This window comes from Balaenoptera physalus, assembly GCF_965194825.1.
Source record: "Balaenoptera physalus genome assembly, chromosome: 2".
Classification (NCBI taxonomy): Eukaryota; Metazoa; Chordata; class Mammalia; order Artiodactyla; family Balaenopteridae; genus Balaenoptera; species Balaenoptera physalus.
This window is the reverse complement of record NC_138883.1, coordinates 116,862,330-116,887,546: the sequence shown is the minus strand read 5'-3', so window position 1 is coordinate 116,887,546 and position 25,217 is coordinate 116,862,330. Positions and strand designations below refer to the sequence as shown.

Here is a 25,217-nt window from a genome sequence, read left to right as displayed (position 1 = left end):
GGATGCACCCAAGAATTTACCCTTCCAGCTAGTTTCCTAGTTGTGTTGATGCTGTGGTTCTGAACACCTTGTTCTGAGAGCCATCGTTCTACAGGGTAGAGCCTCTCAGAGATAGAGCTTAGAGCTCCCCAAGCCCACCTGGTGATCATAAACAAAGCCCTGGGGCCTGCATGGTCCAGACACTTCCTCAAGGCTCGCACACCTGCTGCTACACCTGCCCTCACACCTCTTACCGGCAAGTTTTGGTTGGTTGTTTGTTTAAGCATCTCTCCACCCCACCGCGTCTCACGCCCAAATTTTCTTACCTAAAATCTTCCTTTGGCCCATCACCCCAGTCTGGGTGTACTTCTCACAGGGGGAGCTCTTAATGCCATTTTTGATTGGTACCTTTCATAGACCATTCTTTATGACCACTTATTTTGATAACTATTAAGATTTTAAAGTTTTTTTTCCCTTTGAAGCCACCCATTTGAACATTAGAAATGGGCATGGGCATTACCCAGCTGAGTTTCTAAAGAAAACAGCAAGCTATTAAAACTTCAGTTACAATCATTTTGACAGCTGAGTTTGGTAATGAGAGTCTCATCTTTTTTTTTTTTTTTTTTCCTTTCTGTCTGCACAGCGCAGCTTGGGGGATCTCAGTGTTCCCCAACCGAATCCTCACCACTAGACCACCAGGGAACTCCTGAGATTCTTATCTTTTATGAAAGAATAGTGATAGTTCTAAAAAGATGGCAAGTCTACTGCTTAAAAGTCTTTGAGATTGTAGTATTTAAACCACCAATTTGCTTTCTATTCTAGTTTCTTCTGCCTTTTGTTTCATAATGCAAACATTTTTTTCTACAGAAATTTTATCTAGCTTTTACATCATCTAAATTATTTCTTAACATTGTAAAACCTAAAATGTGTTATTTATCTTCCATTAGTGTGACACTTCATTTGGTGCCTTGTCAAACTCCCTTAAACTATAAGGCAGATTGACTGATAAACAGCAGTTAATAATAACTATTATATGAAAACTCTAAAATCCACTTCATGGAATCTTAATGTTTCACCCAAGATTTTTAGTAAATTCTTCTAGCCACCATAGTAAATAAAAAATTAAGGTTAACATGTTAAAAGGCCAAATTTCAGCCTGTATATCACAGGAAGTTTTAAATTTATCTATAGTAAGCCATTACTGTCCCGCCTGAATCCAGTGATCGGTCAACACAAACCTTGGTTGGGCTGAAAGTGATGTCTAGCATGCAGAGTTGAGTTACTTATTCTGTGCCTCTGCATGGGACTGGGGACTAGGAAGGTGAGGTGGTAGCATTCCTCCCAGGCAAGGCTGTGGATGAGGTTTCTCAACTTTCATAATAGAGCATCCGCTGTATCTCCTACTTGTCAGGTTTCCAAAACACATGAATCCGTCCTCGGCACAATGGAATACTAACCTTGAATTATCTGCTCTCCTGCTCTAGGTCCTCAGCTGAGAGGTGTGGTGTTTTAGGAGAAAACATTGTCCTCTATTAGAGTCTGTTACCTTTAGAATTTACTCCCAGGAAAGCTCTTATGTTTCCTGATGCATCAGTGTGTTTCTTCCTTTCTCAAAATCTAGCAACAAACATTTACTGAGCACTTATTGTAAGAAGACAGTCCTTGCCCTGAAAGAGCTAGACATGTCCCCAGATGACATTAGCCCAAGCGGACAAGGGCTGTAATGGAGGTTTGTTCTGAGTATAGGAGTGGCGAGTAGCAAGGGATCTGTAATCCTGTCTGGAAGGGGGGTTGTGGAGGCAGAGGTGGCCATGGGAAAAGGGAGACAAGGCATTGCAGAAGAGGTGATGCTGCAGCTGATACTTAAAAAGTGATCAGGGACTTACCAATGAATGAGAATGGGGAGGCATCCTAGTCAAAGAAAGCAACATGTGCCAAAGGCACAGAGAGAGGGAGGAAGGCAGACTTGGAGAGCTGCAGGCATGGTACGGAAGGGAGGGCGGGAGATGCAAGTAGAAAGGAAAGCAGGGGACAGATAAAGAAAGGCGTGTGTGTCTCACTTAAGAGTTGGATTTTAAAACTGATTCGGAAAGACACATGCACCCCAATGTTCATAGCAGCATTATTTACAATGGCCAAGATAAGGAAGCAACCTTAGTGTCCATCAGTAGATGAACAGATGAAGATATAGTGTGTGTGTGAGTGTGAGAGAGATGGAATATTACTCAGCCATAAAAAAGAATGCAGTTTTGCTATTTGCAGAAACATGAATGGACTTGGAGGGTATTATGCTAAATGAAATAAAGTCAGACAGAGAAAGACAAATACTGTATGATATCACTTACATGTGGAATCAAAAAATACAACAAACTAGTGAATATAACAAAAAAAACAGACTCACAGATAAAGACAACAAACTAGTGGTTACCAGTGGGGAGAGGGAAATGGGGAAGGGGCAGTAAAGGGGTAAGGGATTAATAGGTACAAACTATTAGGTATAAAATAAGCTGCAAGGATATATTGTACAACATGGAGAATATAGAAAATATTTTATAATAACTATAAATGGGGTATAACTTCCAAAAATTGTGAACCACTATATTGTACACTTGTAATTTAAATAATATTATATATCAACTGTGCTTTGATTAAAAAAATTGAGTTGGATTTTAGTTCACTGTAGTATTTATTGATTGATTTTCAGGAGGAGACTGTCATAGTCATATACTCATTTTAGAAGGGTTGCAGTGCTGAAGATAAGCTCTATCCATGCTTGTCATATTTCCTTTTGTTTCCTTATCTGTTCCAGTTGCCTGGAAGCTCAAGGCCAAATTTGATCTACAGTTAAGGCAATTATACTAATTTCCAAGCGTAGCAATTTGTTTTTTCCACCTTTCCTTATAACTCATTGTCTATTAACCTATGGGGTTAATGTTTTTATTAACCTCATCTGTGTGTACTTACAAAGTCACCATGAATTTTTTTTGGAAAAAAATGGACTGTAAATTAATTCAATAAATCAAAACATTATTAAGCTTGGGTAACATAGTTATGCTAAAATACTGTCTAATAACTTTGAACTGTCTTACAGCACTACGTAGGAGGAAATGCAGCTTTAATTGGACAGAAATTTGCAGCCAACGCAGATTTAAAGGTAAGTCAAATTCCCAGATTAAAACCTGTGTCCTTCACTAGTGTTTAAGTAATTTTAGGAGTAAGAATGAGTCTCTGTCTGTTCCTTGATTCAACTTGTGCCAGACCCTGGGGCTCTTGTTAGGAATATACTAGTGGAAGGAGAGGAGTGGTAGCTAATGCTTTCTGAGTGCTTACTGTGTGCCTGACGTTGTTTCTAGTGTTTGATTGGATTACTTCATTTAATCCCTGCAACAACCTGTAAGGCTAGTTGGTACTCGTGCTGGTACTGCTATTGTCTTGCTTTCCACATGAAGCTTGAGGCATAGGGAAGTTCATAGCTAATAAGAAATAGAACAGGGACTTCCCTGGTGGCGCAGTGGTTAAGAATCCGCCTGCCAATGCAGGGGACATGGGTTCAATCCCTGGTCTGGGAAGATCCCACATGCCACGGAGCAACTAAGCCCATGCGCCACAACTAGTGAAGCCCACACGCCTAGAGCCTGTGCTCCGCAACAACAGAAGCCACCACGATGAGAAGCCTGCACACCGCAACAAAGAGTAGCCCCCGCTCGCCACAACTAGAGAGAGCCCGCGCGCAGCAACAAAGACCCAATGCAGCCAAAAATAAATTAATTAATTAATATTTTAAAAAAGAAAGAAAGAAAAGAAATAGAACAGTTCTAACCTAGGACCCCAGAGTCCATGTTCTTGAGTACCTTATCATGTAATGGTTAAGAGCACGTGGGCTCTGGAGTCAGTGCCTGAGGCTGGGAATTGTACAGTGATGAGAGAAGACTTAATTGGCTGTTCTGTGAGCCTGGATCCAGAGTGTTGAAAAATGAAGGCCACTAGATGGGGGTCAGTAGGGACATGTCTTCAAGTCTTAAGCCATTTGGTTTAAGTAGAATTAAAAATTACTGCTATGTTCAAAATAACATCTGAGTAAGAAGTTCTCTTGCTACAAGTGGAATAGGTCTGAGGGGGAAAGACAGCAAGGAGGTTATTGCTGCTGTCTTGCTGTAAAATGATTGAGGTTTGGATAGGGTAGCCAGAAGAGGAGAAGCCTATATAAAGCCTACTAAAATGGAATCACTTGGTGCTAGATCGTATATGGGGACAAAGAAGATAGGTTTAACAAAGATGATTCTAGAGTAAGTGAACTTGAGAAGTGCAGAATAGACGTGGCTACTGACGACAGAGAAAGGAAACCATAAACAGTTCTCAGGGGCACAGAATCAGAAGCCCAGAGATGGGCCCAAAAATTCAGATAAATGTTCAACAGTTTGAGGGGAAAAAATTCACATGGAGCCACACTGTACACCGAGGGATGGATGTGCTTAGATGTGGAGAGCATATTAAAGTGTGAACATTCACATTTTAGTAAGAATTAAAGTTTTCATAAAATATTAGGGTGTGGGAAATTTTTTTTTAAATAGTCATTATCTTTATAGATAGTAATTAACTCCCAAACAGAGAAAATTAGAAATTACAGGGCTGACCTTCAGAAGTATTACCAGCTAATGGATGGAAGAGAAGAAAAGATCAGTCATAAACTAATTAGAGAGAACCCAGGCCCTTTCCATCAGAATCCTGGGCATTTGTATGGGTCCATAAAAGGCCACTCTCTTGACCCTGAGAAGTAATTCTGGCCCTGGGAGTCCTGGGTTAGATTGACCTTTCAATATTGCCCTTGTCTGGGACCAGTATTTGCTGTTGGTCTCTGGAGAAGCTGGGCCTGAGACCAGCCCGACTGGAAAGCATTCTGATTTTTAAAAAAAGAAAAAAGGGCTTCCCTGGTGGCGCAGTGGTTGAGAGTCTGCCTGCCAATGCAGGGGACACAGGTTCGAGCCCTGGTCTGGGAAGATCCCACGTGCCGCGGAGCAACTGAGCCTGTGCGCCACAATTACTGAGCCTGCGCGTCTGGAGCCTGTGCTCCGCAGCAGGAGAGGCCGCAATAGTGAGAGGCCTGCGCACCATGATGAAGAGTGGCCCCCGCTTGCCGCAACTAGAGAAAGCCCTGGCACAGAAACGAAGACCCAACACAGCCAAAAATAAAATTAATTTAAAAAAAAGAAAAAAAAAAGTCTGGCCTTGGTAAAAGATTGAGGAAAGAAAAGGGATATCTCTTAGTCCTCACAACAATCTGATGAAGTTAAGGTATTATCACTGTTTAAAAGATAGGCGATCCAGAGACGTTAAGTAATGTAAGAGATTAAGTAATGTGCATAGGCTCACCTAGCTAGTAAATGATGGAGCCAGGATACAAACACTAGGCTCTGCCATGACCTCACCACCCTATACTGCTCTCTCAGAGAGATTCAATTTAACTTGCTGAAATGCTTCTCGACATGGACCAAGTGATCATCTGAGAACGACCGCAGATTAAGGATTAGGTATTTTCCAAAGGCAATAATAATCGTTAACACTTGCGTAGTTCTTACTGTATGCCAGGCACTGTCTTAAGTGCTTTACATTAAATTAACTCATTTGATCCTCACAGTGCCCCATAAGGGAAGTCTATTATTATCCCCATTTTGTAGATAGAAAAAATGAGGCATGGAGAAGTTAAAACTGTTCAAGTTCACATACCTAGTAAGGAGTAGAGCTGGGATTTGAACCCAAGTAGTCCAGCTCCGGCGTCCATGCTCTTTACAGCCAAGCTATGTTGTCTCAGAAATAGACCCTGGTGAATATAGTAAAGGTAAATTCAGTGGAATGGTGAAATAGAAGCCAGATTGCAGAAGAGAACAGTGTCTTTATGGAATATATTTTGGAATGTAGCCAAGAATTAGAAGTAGATGTTGGATCTTGTCAAATGCTGCTTCTGCATCTTTTGAGACGATCGTGTGGTTTTTGTTTTTTACTTTGGTATATGGTTATTACATTGATTTTCAAATGTTAAACCAACCATGTATCCCCAGAATAAACCTCACTTGCTTCTGATGTATTACCCTTTTTATATATCGTTGGATTCAATTTACTAAAATTTTGTTTAAAATTTTTATATCAATTTCCCTGAGGGATATTGGTCTGTATTTTTCTCTTCTTGTATATCTGTCTGGTTTTAGTATCAGAGTAATACTGACCTTATAGAATGAATCGGGAAGTATTTCAATTTTTTTAAAAAAGAGTTTGTGTAGAATTGGTATCACATCCTCCTTACATGTTTGTAGAGTTCACCAGTGAAGCCCTCTAGGCCTGAAGTTTTTGATACGGGAAGGTTTTTAACAATTTCGATTTAATAGATAAAGAGAAATTCTGATTTTTTATTTCTTGAGTGAGCTTTGGTAGTTTTACCTTTCAAGAAATTTGTCCATTTCATCTAAGTTGTTGAATTTATTGGCATAAAGTTAGTCATAATGTTCCCTTATTCCTTTAAGATCTGTAGAATCTGTAGTGATGTTCTCTCTCTTTCCTGATACTGGTAATTTATGTCTTTTTCATTTTTTCTTTTCCTTGATAAGTTTGGCTATAGGTTTATCAATTTTATTGATCTTTTCAATAAACAATGAGCTTTCAGTTCTACTGATTTTTTTTTTTCCTGTATTTTTCTCTTTTCTATTTCATTGGTTTCTGTTTGCTTTGAATTTAACTTTCTTTTTCTGGTTTATTAAGGTAGTAGCTGAGGTCACAGATTTGAGACCTTTGTTTTCTGGTACAGGGTGTTTAGTGCTATAAAATTCCCCTTAAGTGCTGTTTTAGCTGTATCCCACAGATTTTGATACTTTTTGTTTTTATTTTCATTCAGTTCAAATGCTTTCTGATTTCCCTTTGATTTCTTGAGATGAGGTATTTAATGGACCGTCTATGGACTACTTAGAAGTGTGTTATTTAGTTTCTAAATATTGGGAGGGTTTCCAGATATCTTTCTGTTATTGATTTCTATTTTAATTCCATTGTGATCAGAGAATGTGCTTCTCTGATTCCTATTAAATTTATTGAGACTTTTTTATGACCTAGAATATAGTCTATCTTGGTGAAGTTTAATGTACACTTGAAAAGTACATATTTTTCTGTTTTGGAGTGGAGTGTTCTATATATAAATGTCAGTTAGGCCAAGTTGGTTGATAATGTTGTTCAAGTCTTCTATATTCTTAACGATTTTCAGTCCACTTGATTTATCTAATACTATTGAGAGAGGGGTATTGACATCTTCAGCTATACTTATGGACTTGTCTATTTCCCTTGCAGTTCTGTAACTTTTTGCTTCATGTATTTTTAAGCTGTTATTAGATGCATAACTCTTTAGAATTGTTACATCCCTCCACAAATTGACCCTTTTATCATTACCAGGGATAAAGAAAATAATTTCATAATATTCTTTGCTGTGTAATTTATTTTGATTAAAATAGCCATTCCAGCTTTGAATCGTGTTATGATATATCTTTTTCCATCCTTCTGCTTTTAACCTATTTGTGCCTTTATATTTAAAATGTGTTTCTTGTAGGCAGCATATAGTTGGGGCTTGCTTTTTAATACACTTTGACATTCTCTGTCTTTTATTTGGGGTGTTTAGACCATTTACATTTAATATGATTGTTGCTATATCAGATAGGTTTAAATCTGACACCTTGCTACTTGTCTTCTTTAGTGGTTGCTTTAGGGTTTATAATGTACATTTTTAGTTTATCACAGTCTGCTTTCAAGTGATATTATTAAACCACCAGATAGAACGTAAGAACTTTAAAATAGTGTACTTCCATTTCTCCCCTCCAGTCTTTATACTATTATTGCCATATATTTACTTCTAGATAGGCTATAAATCTCATTCTATGCTGTTAATATTTTTCTTCAAACAGTTAATTATCTTTTAAAGACATTTAAATAATAAGAAAAAGATCTTATATACTTATCCAGAGTTACCATTCCTGGCGTTCTTCATTCCTTTGTTTAGATCAGTATTTCCATCTGGTATCATTTTCCTTCTGCCTAAAGGATTTCCTATTTCCTGTAGTGCAGATCTGCTGGTGATTAATTCTTTCAGATTTTGTATATCTGGAAACTCTTTCAGGCTAAATTGCAGCAGGATCTGTAGGGCTTACTCAGTTTTTTTCTGTTTGTTAGGGATCACTGTCCTTTGTTGCCCAGTGCCTAAATGTTTTGAAAACCATTGTTTCATAAATTTTATCTGTTTTGTTGTTGTTTCAGGCAGGAGGGTAAATCTGGCCCTTGTTATCTCATCTTGGAAGCTGAAGTTCTAGCCAAGAATTAGAGAAAAGAAATAAAATTATAGGGGCAAGACTTTTCAGAATTGGCAAATAGCGAGCATGTGTCGAGAGGGAAGTGTATTTTCACCCAGAAGCTGGGATTTCTTAGATGCATGAAAATGCCTGTGTACAAACAAGCAGTTAATTAGCAAGTAAAAATGCCTTTGGAAGCTTCTGGATGGGGCATATCAAATCTGAAATGGTGACAATCATCTTTGAGGACTTTCCTTCGAATCCTGGTCCAGGCCCTCATGGTTCAGGGGCTTTGAGTCTGTTAACCTGGTCATGAGTGGGGCCAGAGCTGGCATGGCAGAAACAGCAGCAGGTGTGACGTGGCTTCTAGAAGGAAAAGCCAGGAAGAGGCCCAGGTTGGAGTTGAAGAAAAGGTTTTTAAAAAGTTGCAGCGCACCTCCCCCCATACTTTCTGAATCGAGGTGCTCTTTTTTTTTTTTTTTAGGATACTCTGAGCTTTAATATGTTACTGTTGTAGGTTAAGAGGATTTTATTTGCAATGAGTTTTGAAGAGATTTATTCCAGACTTTTATTTCTTAATTTCTTTTTTTTTTTTTTTTTATCGTAGAATAGATTTATTTACCTGAAACCATGTCTGTGCAATGCCTGTTACCAGCACAGAAACAAACTGCTTTCTATTTACAGTCTAAGTCAAACATGCGTTCTTAATTTCTTTTGAGACAGGTCTTCCATTGAAATCACTTACAAAAACCCAGATTTATAGAATTGCCATTACATGATGCTATCTTTTTTTAATTTAATTTAATTTTATTTATTTATTTATTTATTTTTGTCTGTGTTGGGTCTTCGTTTCTGTGCGAGGGCTTCCCCCAGCTGCGGCAAACGGGGGCCACTCTTCATCGTGGTACGTGGGCCTCTCACTATCGCGGCCTCTCTTGTTGCGGAGAACAGGCTCCAGACGCACAGGCTCAGTAATTGTGGCTCACGGGCCCAGTTGCTCCGTGGCATGTGGGATCTTCTCAGACCAGGGCTCGAACCCGTGCCCCCTGCATCAGTAGGCAGATTCTCAACCACTGCACCACCAGGGAAGCCCAATCGAGGTGCTCTTTAATTCTTCTATTTGGAAGGCTATCTTGTTCACAAAGCAGCTAAGTATAGTAGGGAGCCTGATCCCACAAATTAGGTCAGCTGGTTGATTATTGTGGTTCTTTTCTATACTGTGTAAATTCAAACAGTTGTTTTCATCTGGCAGTTTTGAGCAGACAACATCCTGTATCTGCCTACACAGGATGTGAGTCAGTTAAGAAAAGAGAGAAAGTGAGGTACAGTGTGTCTTAGTCTGCTCAGGCTGCCCTGATGACAAAATGCCATAGACCGGGTTGCTTAAACAACAGAAATTATTTTCTCACAGTTCTGGAGGCTGGAAAACCCAAGATCACAGTTCCAGCAGGGTTTGGTTTCTGATGAGAGCTCTCTTTCTGGCTTGCAGACAGCCACCGACTTGTGTGTCCTCACATGGCCTTTCTTTAACAGGTGTGGTGGAGAGAGATCTCTCTCTCTCTTTTCCTTTTCTTATAAGGCCACCAATCCTACTGAATTAGGAACCCACCCATATGACCTCATTTACCTCCTGAAAACCCTATCCAGATATCATCACATTGGCAATTAGACTTCGACATGGGAACTTGGGGTGGGGATGGGGAGGCCAGACACATTCAGTCCCTAATAGGGTGCATGGGATTCAGCAGCAGCATAGGTACCTGTGTAACATGTGTGACGTGGGTCTTTTGTCAGCCTCTCATTTCTGGGTACGTTGTGTCTATAGCCCCCAGGCCCTGGTAGTAGCCCTTCTAGTCCGTACCTCCAAACCAAAAGCTTTCAAAATTGGATTTGGAATCCAGTGTTTTGTTGAAATGCATAGAATTTCTGGATGTACCTTACTGAACAGATTCCATGGGACAAGGGACAGATCTCCTGATAGACTTCGTATTGCTTGTCTCCAGGTTCTTCTTTGTGGTCCGGTTGGTCCAAAGCTGCATGAACTTCTTGATGACAATGTATTTGTTCCACCAGAGTCACTGCAGGAAGTGGATGAGTTCCACCTCATTTTAGAGTATCAGGCAGGTAAGAGGAAATGAGTAAGTAATGGTGTAAACCTGGTCAGAGGGCTGTGTGTTGTCAGATGGGGGTATCACTGTGCTAGACATTTATCTTTGTAAATTGGCAGGATCCTGTTCTTGCCTTACCAAAAGCTTCCTGGCCCCTGGTTCTACTGAGTTGATACTGACCATTGTCTCAAGGGAGAGTGATATAGAGTATTACAGCACTGAAGAAAATTCCCAGGTCTGCAAATGTAATTGATCTGAACCCAAGAGATATCAGGCTGTAGGAAAGCAAGCATCTTGAATAAAAATGAAAATGTGTTAAACACATATATATAAAGTTTTTCTTTATTACTAAGAAGAGGGAAGGGCAGGTAACATCGGCTGAGCTCTGTGCTGGGTTCTGCCCTAGCGCTTTCTGGCCAGCTGTTCCAAGCTGCTTAGGGTTAATACCAGGCCTCTGGCAAACTTCCTGTGAAGCATTTTATTTTCCCTTGGGTGCGTAAGTGGAAGTGTTTTGTATATAACAACACATATTATTTCCCATTACATAATGTTCTAATGTTTATAACTCCAAATCCACCCCATCCCACCCTACCCACCCCCAGTAGATATTGTGTGTTATACAGACTACAGATCTGATTTCTGAGAGAATCCTAAATACCTGAACGTATTCTAATTTTGTTTATTTGATTCCGTGTATTTTCCCTGCTCAAAACTCAGACTCTTGAATTTCTGATTCAACACATTATTAATTCACGTTAAAGATTCAAGCATCTAAACAGACTATTTGGTACCTTAAAGCAGTACTTGCTTAATATGCATCAGTGAACTGCTTCCAAGTCAGACGATTAAGAGAACCTCACCTACTAGAGTAATTGACTTTAATATAAGACACAAAATATAGTGTATCTTAAAAATTATGCCTTCCGCCAAGTACAAAAAAAAAGAATTGTTTTTTGTTTCTGGTTCTCTTTTGGGTGCTTACTAGAATGAGGGAGTTAGGAAGGGCAGGGTCAGAATATTAGAGACAAGATGTTGGAGTGAGCAGTTCCCATTTGCACAGTTTTTGAGTTTCTCTCAGTGGGAAATCAGAATGATGGCTCTTACTGCCTGAAGATAGTGGTATGGAACGAGCTGCTCAAATGAAAGGCGTGAGCAAGTCTGTTGACTGGAAGGATCTAGAATAGCTGAAGGTATGCCTTTGAGGCGCTGCTGCCGCTGCCAGTTCCAGATTCGTCTCACGTCCGCTCTGCTGGCGCTCACATCATGAACTTGGGACCTTTCTGGTCTCTGTGCCTGTCATTTTCCCTGGTGACTACAGAGTAGAGAGACTAGTTTCTTCAAGACTTTGCTGTTGTATTTGACAGCTGTGCCTTGTATGTGGTTCAGAAGACAGCACAGCTTATCTTGAAAGGAGATTGTCTCCATCCTTGGGTTTACAAGCTTCCCATTTCAGTTTTTCTTTTCAATGCCTTATTTCTTAGTACAAAGCAGTGGCCTTCCATTCAACTTTAGGTAAAGTTACATTTTCATCGGCCCCTGGAGGAAACCTAGTCTAGCAACCCTCAGGTCAGCTCTCTTAACAGAAATCCATCCGCTGCTTCTCTCTAACCTAAATGAATAAATTCCCAGAGGGGATTTGTCAACTTTTTTTTCCTTCTCTCCTACCAGACCTTTCCAGAGAAGCTTATTTTCAGGCTTTGGGCTGGGGATCCAGTGAGTCATTGCATAGGTTTTGCTGACTTACTGACTGAAGGGCAAGATCATAAATTGAGAGAAGGGATCACTTAAGGGAATAAACTCAAAGCTTAGTGAGAAAAGAGGGGAGTTGAATATTATTACGGGCTCACCCTGTCTACGTTTCAGTCATTTTGCTTTTCGGGCCGCTCCATCAGTCAGTCCTGCGTCCTGTGGAAACCGCCAACGAACAGCTCTCACATCCCTCCTTGTCTTTGCCTTGCGGAAGCCTGTTTATTTTTGCCTCTCTCACTTTTTCCCTGAGGAAATTAATTTGTTTTGAATGCCATGTGGCTCTTCTCTCCTAGGTTGAGTTAGATAGTGCTTCTTCGCAGTTTCACTCTGAGTGGCAGTTCCAGGTCTCTCCTCGTGGAGAACACTCATGTTGTGTGTTTTTCCCATTGTACAGCGTCTTGTTAGTTGGGGAAGTGTTCGTTTAGAATTCATACCCGCATCTTTTGTGTCATGGACATCGGAGTCATCGTTCTGTTCTCTTCCTCGTGCGTTCTTTTGCTGATTCGGTCACGTGGCTATATGCTGCGTGTGGTGTGAAGCAGTAGAAATATGATGATAGAAGAAGACACAGGCCCTACCCTCAGTCCACATTTCCCTACAGGAGGTGGAGTCTTGAATAAATGATTGCACAGTTACGTGCCAAGCCCTATAGTAAGGCCCAGTGGTGGCCCAGGGAAGGAGGTACTGTAATCGAGTCTGCTTGGAGGTGGCAGAGTTCGGAAAGGCTTCCTAGGGGAGGCCGTCCCTGCGTTGGGTCTTCAGTGATGAAGCAGAGTTGGAATGCTGCTGTCAGCTCTGTGGATCACCATTGGGTATTTTCTTTGGACAAATAATAAAGCATGGGCCAGGAGTTAAGAAAGGAACATGGTATTTTAACAAGTATAACCATTGCATCAGGTTTTAGGAAATAGGTGATGTTTTCTTTCCTGTTATACAAATGACCCACGTATGAAGTGTTTTTCAGAGGAATGGATTCGATAAAGGTGAACTAACTCAGAGCAAAGGAAGGATGGGTTTTCCCCGCCTTGACACCCGCTCTAGAGTCAGCCCCGCCCCTCCCCCCACGCGCACTCTGCAGGGAGGCGGGGCTGCTGTTGGCAGAGGCCCAGCGGAGGAAGCAGGAAGCAGGGCGCTGACCGGGGGCACATCAGCCGGCAGCGTGAGGAGACCCTCTGCTGGGGTGGCTGCCGTGGGGAAAAATTTTCTGAAGGAATAACCAGTAAATGATAAAACCAACGGAAGACTAGGTTTCAGCATATGGACTTTGATTTTGTAAATGGGACCGGTCCTTTGCGTGGAGGGAGAGCTGTGTAACCCTAGGTCACAAATCCTTGCCCCCCCCCCAGTCTCGGGCAGCGCGCCAGGCTGGGAGTGACTGCTCCTCCTGGTGCTCGGGGGACGTGGCCTCTAAGGCACTGCCTCAGGCTGAGTTTTGAGATTTTCAAGACTTTAAGGAGAGGAATGTGGGATGCGCATGGGATGGCACCGAGTGAGCTTGGGGAGGCCTCTCCACCCCCCACTGCCCCCCTCCCCTAGGACTCGGGCACTAGCGCACTGCCCTCAAGTGCTTGGCAGCTGGGGGCTCTCAGTTGGTAGTTCCCCACCTGACTGCACATCCGGGTCTCCAGGGGTGGGGCCCTGCCACCTGCACATTAAAAACTAGGTTCCACCCGAGATGCGGCCTCCTGGCCGGTGCCGAGGGGCACTCCTGTAGCTGCACACAGACTCCCAGCTCCTCCCCCCGCCCAAGACCCCAGCGGGGAGGGTCTGGCCTCCCTCTGCTTGAATCAGATTAGTGAACGCTGAGTGGGCACTCTGTGCAGGGGACTGTGACCGGGCTGTGGGAATCAGGGACGTACGGTGTTGGGGGGGATGGGGCACAAACCTGCGAAAAGTGAAGTAATGACACAGGTTTGAGTACTAGTTAACATAGTAGAAGAGAGGACTCAAAGCAAAGTGATGAATCACCAAACCAAGTAAAGGAAAATCTCTGTGGACCCTCAAAGCAGCGAGAGTGCACCTCAGGCTGGAGCGGTTGGCAACCCTTTCGGGAGGCAGTAACACTTTAACTTAGTCTTTTATTCATTATTCATTATTCCAATTGTTATTCCCAAGCAGCTCGCTCACGGGAGGCTAGAGCAGCCAGATACTCTTAGCTTCCGGATCAAGTGCCCAGGAACCACCAGTGGGCGTCAGGGAGGAGGAGGTACAGTCATTCCAGCCTCCTTAGGTCCCAGCTAAATGACAGGTGCTGGGGCGTTATTGTGAGGTGGAAGGTGCTTTGGGAAAGGCAGCATGTCCTACATTCGGGGACCCGCATGGTGCCCACTGTGCACCGGTGTTTGGAAGTTGTGCTCTGCGACTGGGGGGGAGACGGGCGCCCTGTGTTTGGACAGGAGAGCTTCCCTGGGACTCAAGGGGAGCTACTTGCCAGCTCCTTCACAAAGGCACACAGCACCTGTGCTGTGTTTCTGTGTTTTTGTGGGGCTGGGGTTGGGGTTTTGGGTTTCTTTCTGACCACCATCCTCCTGGCTGCGGCACCATGCTTCCCTTAGGCCATGGCAGCCAGGGTCCCCTCAGCCAGAGGCCAGCCTGCCCAGAGCCAAGGCTCCAGTGAGGCCCCCGCCAGCCCCCGCACAGCTAGGAGACTTAAAGCCTCTTCCTTTTCTTCCCATTGTGTTGACTGGGCTTTTCTAGGGGAGGAGTGGGGCCAGTTAAAAGCTCCCCATGCCAACCGATTCATCTTCTCCCACGACCTCTCCAACGGGGCCATGAATATGCTGGAGGTGTTTGTGTCTAGCCTGGAGGAGTTTCAGCCAGACCTGGTGGTCCTCTCTGGATTGCACATGATGGAGGGACAAAGCAAGGAGTTCCAGAGGAAGAGACTCTTGGAGGTAATAGCACTGTTACGGAATTTCACAGATTGCAGCTAGTGTTTTCCTTCAGATCCCTGCCTCCCTTGGCCTCTGCAGCTTGCGCTGCCTTGCCCTGGGTCCTGGCCTCCCGGGACGTGTCGCGGCAGCCAGGAAGCCTGCCTCCCGCTCCAGCGAGGCTCCTCATGGGGTTCTCTCAGGCACGGGCAGCATCTTGCGTAGGACAGATCAGAACATCGTCTTGCCTGAGCCTCTGCTTCCCGTGCTAAACTGAACGTGGCTGCAAACTGCAGTGTTTGTAGTTTGTGTCCTTTATGTTTTCTGTATCACCTCATTCACATCAGCTGTGCTGCAGATTCACACAGCAGTTGAAGCTGACTGCTCGGTTTAGGTCCCCAGGAAGAGGCTGGCTGCGTGAACGTGCAGGGGCAGTTCCTTGTGCGCTCTGAGTCCTTAACCCCAGTGCCTCTCTGCAGAGCCTGGTTTTCCCTGGTGGGAAAAGCCTCCCTTGTCCACAGTGTCTGTGGCCGCCCACGTGGCCGGGAGCTTTCATGAGGATGCACTGCCTCTCGGGACCTGTTCCTTCCCTCTTGCCTGACTTCCTTCTGTTTCTGATGGCCGTGCTCTCCTCTTGTCTCTGCAGGTCATGACCTCCATTTCTGACATCCCCACGGGTATTCCAGTTCACCTGGAGCTGGCCAGCATGACCAACAGGGAGCTCATGAGCAGCATTGTGCATCAGGTAACCCACGGGCAGCACGCGGGGGTCACTGAGGTGTGGGTGTTGTCTCACTCAGACCTGGGTCCATGAGATCCAAGTCCAGGAGCCAGGACTGTGCTGGAACAGGATCTCCTACTAGATTAGGAATATGGCGGTGTTACTGATGGGTTCTTGGGGCGTGTTTCTCCTTCTGGAATGGGGAAGTTGGAAGTGAATGCCTTTTGCAGCAGAACTCAAAGGAGAAAACTGAAAGCCCAACTTGGGTGCTTTCAGTTGAACTTCAAGAAGTTCAGAGAAAGGAAGTTTGGGGGGATGCTTCACTCCCTCACCATCAGGCCCTGAGGTGTTCAGCCTTTGGACAGTAGCAATGATCAGATAAATCCAAGAGTGTGACGCTTAAGAGCACGGACTTTGGAAACCAGGGTTGGAATGCCAGCTTTGCCGCTCGCTAGCTTTGTGAACTTAGGCAGGTTAGTTAACCTTTCATTTTATTGTTATTTAACCTCTTTAATGGGTAATATATTCATGTGGTTCAAAACTCAAAGAATATTAAAAGATATACAGTGAAGTCTCGCTTCCTCCTGCCCCCTGTATCCACTGTTAGTAACCTCTTTACTAGTTTCACCTGATCCCTCCAGAGTTATTGTGTATGTATATAAGCAAATATGGGAATATAGCCTTATTTTTTCATCCCTTTTTACCTCCAAAGATAGCATAGCATACTGCATACACTGTTGTACACTTTGCTTTTTTTCACTGGATGCGTTTTGGAGATCTCCTCTTTGTCATCACGTGGTTAGAAGAAGCGTGTGGTGCATCCCGTGTCTTTAACTCCAACCAAAGCTGGGCATTTGGCTCTCTGCCCTTTGCTGTACCATACAGCGCTGCAGCAAGTAACTTTGTACATGAGTTTATTTTGCCCATGAGCAGGTACATGTGTATGATAAGTTCTCAGAAGTAGAATTGCTAGATTGGGGCACAAAAAGCATTTGTAAGTTTGATATTGCAGTATTCTCATCCATGAGCACTGTACCAGTTTACTTTCACTAGAATTCTCTACAAGTGCTTGTTTCCTCATATCCTTGCCACTGGAATGTGATTAAAAACATGCTTTCTTGCCAATCTGACAGGTAAAAAGTGGTATTTCAGAATAATTTTTTTTAATAGACTACTTTTTAGGGCAGTTTTAGGCTCACAGCACAGGTGAGCAGAATGTAGAGCCCCATGTAGCCCCTGCCCTCCACACCCAGAGCCTCCCCCATCAACATCCCCTGCCCCAGAGTGGGGCGTTTGCAACAGTCATTGAGCCTACATTCACATGTCATCATCACGCAGAGTCCATCGTTTACATTAGGGTTCACTCCTGGTGTTTTTCAGTATCTTTTTTTTTTTTTACTTTTTGGCCACAACTTGCAGCATGTGGGGTCTTAGTTCCCTGACCAGGGATTGAACCCGCACCCCCTGCAGTGGAAACGCGGAGTCTTAACTGCTGGACTGCCAGGGAAGTCCCATTCGGTATAATTTTTATTCTCGTATTTCTCTTTTTGAGGTTATTTTTTCACTTCTTTAAAAAGCCATTTTTATTTCATTTTCTGTGTAACTGTCTACTTAACCTTTCTAAGCCTCGGTACCCTTATCTGTAAGATGGAGGCAATACCTCCTTCCCTCAGAGTGTTACAGTAAGAAGTGAATGAAATAGAGCCAGTAGCTCAATGTCTAACACAGAACATGCAGTAAACGGAAGTGGTGTTATGTTAGCAAAGGGACAGGCCCTTGATTTTTTTTTTTTTTTTTTTTTTTGCCACACCACGCAGCTTGCGGGATCTTAGTTCCCAGACCAGGGATTGAACCCACGCCCTCGGCAGTGAAAGCGTGGGGTCCTAAACACTGGACCGCCAGGGAATTCCCAGGCCCTTGATTTTTTTAAAAATATATGCACGTGCACACACACCCCTACATACCCACAGGGCTCATCTCTCTTGCACAAACATTCACCATATGCAGGTCCCTGGCTCTAAGGAAGGAAGTGCTAAGTAAGAAAGATAGTAAGGTGGACATAGTGGTACCCCTCAAGATAGAAAATCATGGCTCTTGTTTGGTGCCCTTTCACACACAGTGTTATTACTAAATTCAGTCTTCCTAACCCACACCTGCCTAGAAAGCTTAGATCAGACGTGAAGCCACTCTCCTTGCTTCTTGGTGTTGTGTGCGAGGAACCCTTACAACCCTGCCTGTGGGCTTCTCCACTGTACTGGTGTGACACCTGCTGACATTCAGGAACCGAGAGTCAGGCTCCGTCAGTGGTGAGAGCCTCTGCTGTGTGTGCAGAGGCAAAAACTGGGCACCGTGGAAAGCAGTACAGAGCGTACACCTCTGCCTTTGTCTCCCAGCATATAAACAGAAGACTGGCTCTCATACAGAGTTACTGCAACTTTCCAGTTTACCGCAAGTGATGATGAGCGTGGAGATAGAGGTGTAATAGCCAAAACAGGGACCTTGATCTGTTACTGCCCCCCGCAGACTTCAGGGGCAGGGAGTCTTGTGGTAAAGAAGAAAGAGGCCGGCCCTACCTGCCTTCCCTGACATTAGTCGTTGGCTGTGTCCTAGGATACTTAGGAGCTAGATGTCCATCAGAAAAAGACCCGCATTTTGTTTTTGTTAGCAGGTCTTTTCTGCTGTGACTTCCCTTGGGCTGAATGAACAGGAGCTGTTATTTCTCAGCCAGTCGGCATCTGGACCTCACTCTTCCCTCTCTTCCTGGACCGGTGTTCCTGATGTGGGCGTGGTCAGCGACATCCTCTTTTGGATCTTGAAGGAACATGGGAAGAGTGAAAGCAGAGCCTCAGATCTCACCAGGATCCACTTCCACACGCTGGCCTACCACATCCTGGCAACTGTGGATGGACACTGGGCCAACCAGCTGGCGGCCGTGGCTGCAGGAGCTCGCGTGGCCGGGACGCAGGCCTGCGCGACAGAAACCATAGACACCCGCCGAGTGTCTCTGAAGGCGCCCCGCGAGTTCATGACCTCCCGTTTGGAGGCTGGCTCCAGGGTCATGTTCAACCCAAACGAGCCAGTGGTCAAATGGCACAGGGAGGGAGTGTCCTTCCACTTCACACCAGTGTTGGTGTGTAAAGATCCTGTTCGAACTGTGGGCCTCGGAGATGCCATTTCAGCCGAAGGACTCTTTTATTCAGAAGTACACCCTCACTAGTAGGAAGATTGTTGTGGGTCATTTTTCTGAAGGAGGAAAACTAGCCAACCTAAGAATGACAGGAATTAAGTGGTTTGGGAAACAGAATTGAGAGTGTCAAAACCGTTTCTAGATCTAATTGAAAGACAGCCAAAGAAACAACAGCAGATTAAACTGTACCAGATACATTCCAGCCAGTTGACGATTACACAGAAACATTTCAGGTTTTAATCAAAGTTCAGCTATTTACTAACAAGACTGGATTTTTCTTCTTGTTTTTTGTTTGTTTTTTTTTTTTATGTTGTGTGTTACAGGGGTAAAAACTTGATTCCCAGATCCCCTCTTCAAGTATTTTAGGCCTGACCTCTTTACCCTCGAGAGCATGTCGGTTTGGAGAAAGCACTCCTCCTTGCCCACCTCGGAAGCGCATGCTCACTCACCCGCTCCCCTGTCTCTGGTGAAGTGCAGTGTGAGTTCTCGCATTCTCTCAGCTCAGCGCCCATGGCAGGATCATGATTTCCATTCAGTGTTCTAATGAAAAAATTTAATGGGCACACCTTCTCAGTCTTCTGCTCTCAAACTTAGGGCAGAGCCACAAGTAAGGACAAAACAGGCCCTCCTGTGCTTCAGAGACACAGCAGAGGCTGGGAGCCTCGTGGTTGCCTTGAGGGAGCCAGTCACTCTGCAGTTCAGGAGCCTGGCTGGCTTGCAGGGTGGCGCTGTGAGCTGAAGGGCTGTGCCTTCCTGCCCTGGCTCCTTAACTGTAGGCTGGCTGGTCAGAGGCTCCTATGCCTGGGCCCAACCTCATTGCCCAGCTCTGGACGTGCTTTCTGCAGTAGAAGACTGATCTATGTTCTTTCTGATCCTTGAAGGCAATTTACAACTGGAATATGCTTCTGGGTGTGTAACAGATCATGTGTGTTTTACATTGACACATCACATCCATTAAAGAGTTTGACCTCATAAGTCCCAGGATCATGAATAAATGTCATGTTATGTATTTATTTTTTATAAATCAAGAAGACTTCAGCGTACTTTTAAATATTAAAAACAATTTACATTTCAGGAATCCTAAGTCTGTTTGTGATTGATTTCATTTCTACCACGACTCTGGAGCCACATAAAATGTAAATCATTTTGATCTTGACTTGTGACTTACATGTTCCTCTGCTCTTGAGGTGTTTGATTATCTTGTCTTCCCCATCACTAGGTTAGGCAGCCCCTCACACTGAGTCTGAGCTGTAGGTCTGTCCTCTGGTTTAAAGTGACAGAAGAGGGACTTCCCTGGCAGTCCAGTGGTTAAGACTCCGTGCTTCCAATGCAGGAGGCACGGGTTTGATCCCTGGTCTGGGAACTAAGATCCCACATGCTGTGCGGTGCGGCCAAAAAAATTTAAAAAATAAAGTGACAGAAGATACTAGTATCAAGTAGTCAAGCCAGTATGACCCAGCAGTTGGAAAGAGTGTGGTGAGCCTTCTTAGTGTGTTCAAAGAGCAGTATAGACACATGTCATCTGGTGGCAGGCCAGCTTAGGTCACAGGTAATCATTCACGCTGGGCTCACAGCAGCAGCTTCTGGAATCTCAAAGCTACCTCAGGTTCTCCATTTATGACCTTCCCCCTGCCTTGCATGAGAAGGAAAGGCTTGATTACTCCTTCAAAGACAACTTAAGCCTAGAGAATTATGCAGCTTGAAATTCAAAGCAAGTAGCTTATTAAAATCTCTGGCTGCTACCTCATCAGTCTGCCTTGAAGCTCAATTAAAAGTAATTAAACCACCTTCTAGTCTATTTTTAGAAAAGCTTAAGTGAGAAGAGATTTCTATTTTCCCAAGAAGAGTTAGAATAACTCATCACTTACGTTCTAAACCTAAGCAGCAGTGTTCTCCATGTGACCTTTTTCTTACAGGCAGCCCCTGTCCTTAGCATATTCTCAACATTTCTCCAGTTTTCACTGGTGATGTCGAGGAAGACGTTCAGGAGACGTGGGCAGCATGTACCTCAGAGCAGTGTTTTTCAAAAGGTGGGTTTTGAACGATTAATCATTACTAAATCAACTTGGTGTTTATAGAAAGTATCAAAGTGCATCATACATTATGGGGATAATTATTTTAAGTATTGTTTTGTAAAACTTTCTGTATTCCTGAATGTGTGTGTGTAGATATGAATATACATGCACCCCTCTGTGAACGTCCCACCTTGTTGAGAAGTAGGCTAAGCTTTGGAAGTAAGATTAACTGGGCTGTATCACCCAGGACAGACAGGTGGAGCCAGAAGTGAGTTGGAAAGGCAGGAGAAACAAGAGGTGGAGCTTCAGGCCCCTTTGCTTTGAACTATATTTTACAGAGATTTCCATGTATGATTTTATATGAAGAAGAAAAGCTTGAAAATCCCCTGGACTGGACAGGGTGCCCGGTGAAAAATGATCCTTCCTAAAAATGTTCTAACACTCACTCTTGAATTCCCTTGAAATTGATTTAACACCCAGGGAAAAGCTGCAGCACACAAAACACTGTCAGAAGATAAGAATTCAGCCAAAACTCAGTAATATTTATTGCGCAGATTCAGTTTGCATTTTATTCTCTTACGCTGTCAAGTTTGAGTGGGGCAGAGGTAATTATTCATCAGCAGAAGAAATCCAAATTCTGTACAGGGTTTGAGGTGGTGAGTATTGTATGACATTGGACAAGGTACCTTTCCTGAGCCTCATTTTTCCTCATCCCTAAAACAGGGCTAGTAATGGTCCTTACCTTTGTAGGGTTCTTAATTAAAGAGGAATGCGGAGCAAAGTATTAGCACAGTATGTGGCATGTATATAAAAGTTTAATAATGGTCAGTTACTATTACTAAACTGAACAGGCAATTTTCTGGGTCTCTTTAGGACTACTGAAAATCATTGAAAAGCTACCACAATGATAATTTAACATTTTATTTTTTGGTCTTTTTTTAGGTAAAGATTTTCAAACAGTGAAACTACAAATTTTAAGTCCATTTGGTAAGTATTGAGAAATGTATATACCTAATCTAACCCAAGTGCCTATCCAGATACAGAATGTTTCCATCATCTCAGATAGGTCCCTCAGGCCACTTCCAAGTTATCCTCAGCCTCACCCTCAACCCCAGACCCCTGAAGCACCCACTATAATCTTTTTCACCATAAATTAGTTTTGCCTGTTCTGGAACTTCATAGAAATGGAATCATACAGTATTTAGTCCTTTTGTATAAAGCTCTTTTCTTTATTTTTTTGTTTCCTCACTGATTTTTTTTTTAAATTTTTGTTGAAATTTACAATGTTGTGTTCGTTTCAGGTATACAGCAGAGTGATACATTCTCTTCCATTATAGGTTATTACAGAATACTGAGTAGAGTTCCCTGTGCTATACAGTAGGTCCTTGTTGATTATCTATTTTATATTTAGTAGTGTGTATATTTTAATCCCAAACTCCTATCTCCCCCCCCCTTCCCCTTTGGTAACCATAAGTTTGTTTTCTATGTCTGTGAGTCTTTCTGTTTTGTAAATAAGTTCATTTGTATCATTTTTTTAGATTCCCCATATAAGCGGTATCATATATTTGTCTTTGTCTGGCTTGCTTCACTTTGTATGATAATCTCTAGGTCCATCCATGTTGCTGCAAATGGCATTATTTCATTCTTTTTAATGGCTGAGTAATATTCCATTGTGTATATGTACCACATCTTCATTATCCATTTATCTGTCAATGGACATTTAGGTTGCTTCCATATCTTGGCTATTGTAAATCATGCTGCAATGAACACTGAGGTGCATGTACCTTTTTGAATTATGGTTTTCTCTGGATATATGCCCAGGAGTAGGATTGCAGGATCATATGGTAGCTCTACTTTTAGTTTTTTAAGGAACCTCCATACTGTTCTCCATAGTGGCTGTACCAATTTACATTCCCACCAACAGTGTAGGAGGGTTCCTTTTTCTGCACACCCTCTCCAGCGTTTGTTATTTGTAGACTTTTTGATGTTGGCCATTCTGACTGTTGTGAGGTGATACCTCATTGTAGATTTGATTTGAATTTCTCTAATTAGCGATGTTGAGCATCTTTTCACATGCCTTTTGGCCATCTGTATGTCTTGTTTGGAAAAATGTCTTTTTAGATCTTCTGCCCATTTTTTGATTGGGTTGTTTGGGGTTTTTTTTTTGATATTGAGCTGTTATGAGCTGTTTGTATATTTTGGAAGTTAACCCCTTGTCAGTTGCATCATTTGCAAATACTTTCTCCAATTCTGTAGGTTGTCTTTTCGTTTTGTTTATGGTTTCCTTTGCTGTGCAGAAGCTTTTAATTAGGTCCCATTTGTTTATTTTTGTTTTTATTTCCATTACTCTAGTAGACAGATCCAAAAAGATATTGCTGCAATTTATGTCAAAGAGTGTTCTGCTTATGTTTTCCTCTAGGAGTTTTATAGTATCCAGTCTTACATTTAGGTCTTTACCCATTTTGAGTTTATTTTTGTTTGTGTTAGAGAATGTTCTAATTTCACTCTTTCACATGTAGCTGTCCAGTTTTCCCAGCACCACTTATCGAAGAGACTGTCTTTTCTCCATTGTATATTCTTGCCTCCTTTGTCGTAGATTAATTGACCATAAGTGCATGGGTTTATTTCTGGGCCTTCTATCCTGGTCCATTGATCTATATTTATGTTTTTGTGCCAGTACCACACTGTTTTAATTACTGTAGCTGTAAAAACCCTTTTTGTTCAGCATAATGTTTTTGAGATTATGTTGTTGCATGTAGTTTGTTGCTTTTTGTGGCTAAATAGTATTCCACTGTGAATACAGTGTTTCCGTTTGGGGCTTTTATGAATAATGTTGTTATCGACAAGTCTGTGTGGGCATTTTCCTTCCTCTTGGGTAAAAATACATGGGAGTAGAATTGCTGGGATGAATGTATATCATGAGATAAGTGACAGACCTTTCTCCAAAGTGGATGGCCCATTTTACACTCCCACCAATGATGCATGACAGTTCTGGTTGCTTCTTGTTCTTGCCAGTATTTACAGTTGTCAGTGTTTAATTTTAGCCATTTTGATGTGTACACAGTGGTATTTCATTGTGGTTTTATTTTGCATTTCCTTGACGATGGACAAAGAACGTTTTCACATGCTTACTGGCCATTCATGTATCTTCGTGAGGTGTCCAAATTTTTTGCCCATTTTTTTTTCATTTGGTTTGTGTATGTTGTTGTTTGGGTTATTAGTTTTTTTATTATTGAGTTGTAGGAGTTTTTATATTTTCTGGATATAAGTCCTTTGTCAGATGTATTTTGTGAATATATTCTCCTTGAATATATTCTCAATCTGTAGATTGATTTTCATTTTCTTCATGGCATAATGGGAAGTTCTTGCTCCTGTTTTTTAAAAATTTTTTTAAGACTGGATTTAATAGAATTCACTGGTGAAATCATCTGAGCCAAGAGTTTGCTTAGGGTAGCTTTTGATTTATAGATTCAATTCCTTTGATAGGACCTATGAAGCCTTTACATTTCATCTTGTTTCAGTTTGGGTATGTTGCATTTTTCAAAGATTTTGTCTATTGCATCCAAGTTGTTTTATTGTCATAAAATTTTTCATAACATTCCTTTACCTTTTCCATGTCGTATAGGACCTGTAATGCTATCCCCTTTCATTCCTGATATTGGTAATTTGTCTCTTTTTTCCCTTCATCAGTTTAGCTAGGGATTTGTCAGTTTTTGTGCGTGTTTTTTCATAGAACTTTTGACTTCTTAGATTTTTCTTTAATATTTTCTGTACTTTGGGTTTATTTTGCTCTTGTTTTAGCTTAAGGTAGAAACCTTTATCAGTGATTTTCTACCTTTCATTTGTTCTAATAGAAGCATTTATAGCTCTAAGTTTCCTTGTAAGCACAGCTCTTAACTGAATCCTACAAATTTTGTTTTCATTATTCAAAGTATTTTCTAATTTCTCTTTTGATTTCTTCCTTATTACAAGTATGCGTGTTTAATTTCCAAATATGTAGGTTTTCTAGATATTATTTCTAATAAATACAATTTCATTGTGTATAGAGAACATGTTCTGTAAATTTCAATCTGTTGACTTTTGAGACTTTTTTTAAAAATTTTATTTATTTATTTTTGGCTGTGTTGGGTCTTCGTTTCTGTGCGAGGGCTTTCTCTAGTTGCGGCAAGTGGGGTCCACTCTTCATCGCGGTGCGCAGGCCTCTCACTATCGCGGCCTCTCTTGTTGCGGAGCACAGGCTCCAGATGCGCAGGCTCAGTAATTGTGGCTCACG

At 42.5% G+C, this 25,217-nt stretch overlaps 1 protein-coding gene across 6 annotated transcripts in view; it reads left to right on the top strand.

The window, feature by feature from the left end:
• The window catches only part of ADPGK (ADP dependent glucokinase), a 28,498-nt gene extending 8,491 nt beyond the window's left edge, over positions 1 to 20,007 (top strand). For 2 of the 6 annotated variants that reach the window (XM_082444058.1, XM_082444063.1), the window contains exons 3-7: positions 3,071 to 3,133; positions 10,298 to 10,418; positions 14,849 to 15,045; positions 15,668 to 15,766; positions 18,408 to 20,007. In XM_082444058.1, coding sequence (XP_082300184.1) covers positions 3,071 to 3,133; positions 10,298 to 10,418; positions 14,849 to 15,045; positions 15,668 to 15,766; positions 18,408 to 18,959 — 1,032 coding nt within the window. In that variant the 3' untranslated portion in view covers positions 18,960 to 20,007. The remainder of the gene's footprint in view (positions 1 to 3,070; positions 3,134 to 10,297; positions 10,419 to 14,848; positions 15,046 to 15,667; positions 15,767 to 18,407) is intronic. The other 4 variants (XM_082444059.1, XM_082444060.1, XM_082444061.1 and 1 more) reach the window with 4 other exon arrangements.
• Positions 20,008 to 25,217: the final 5,210 nt, after the last annotated feature.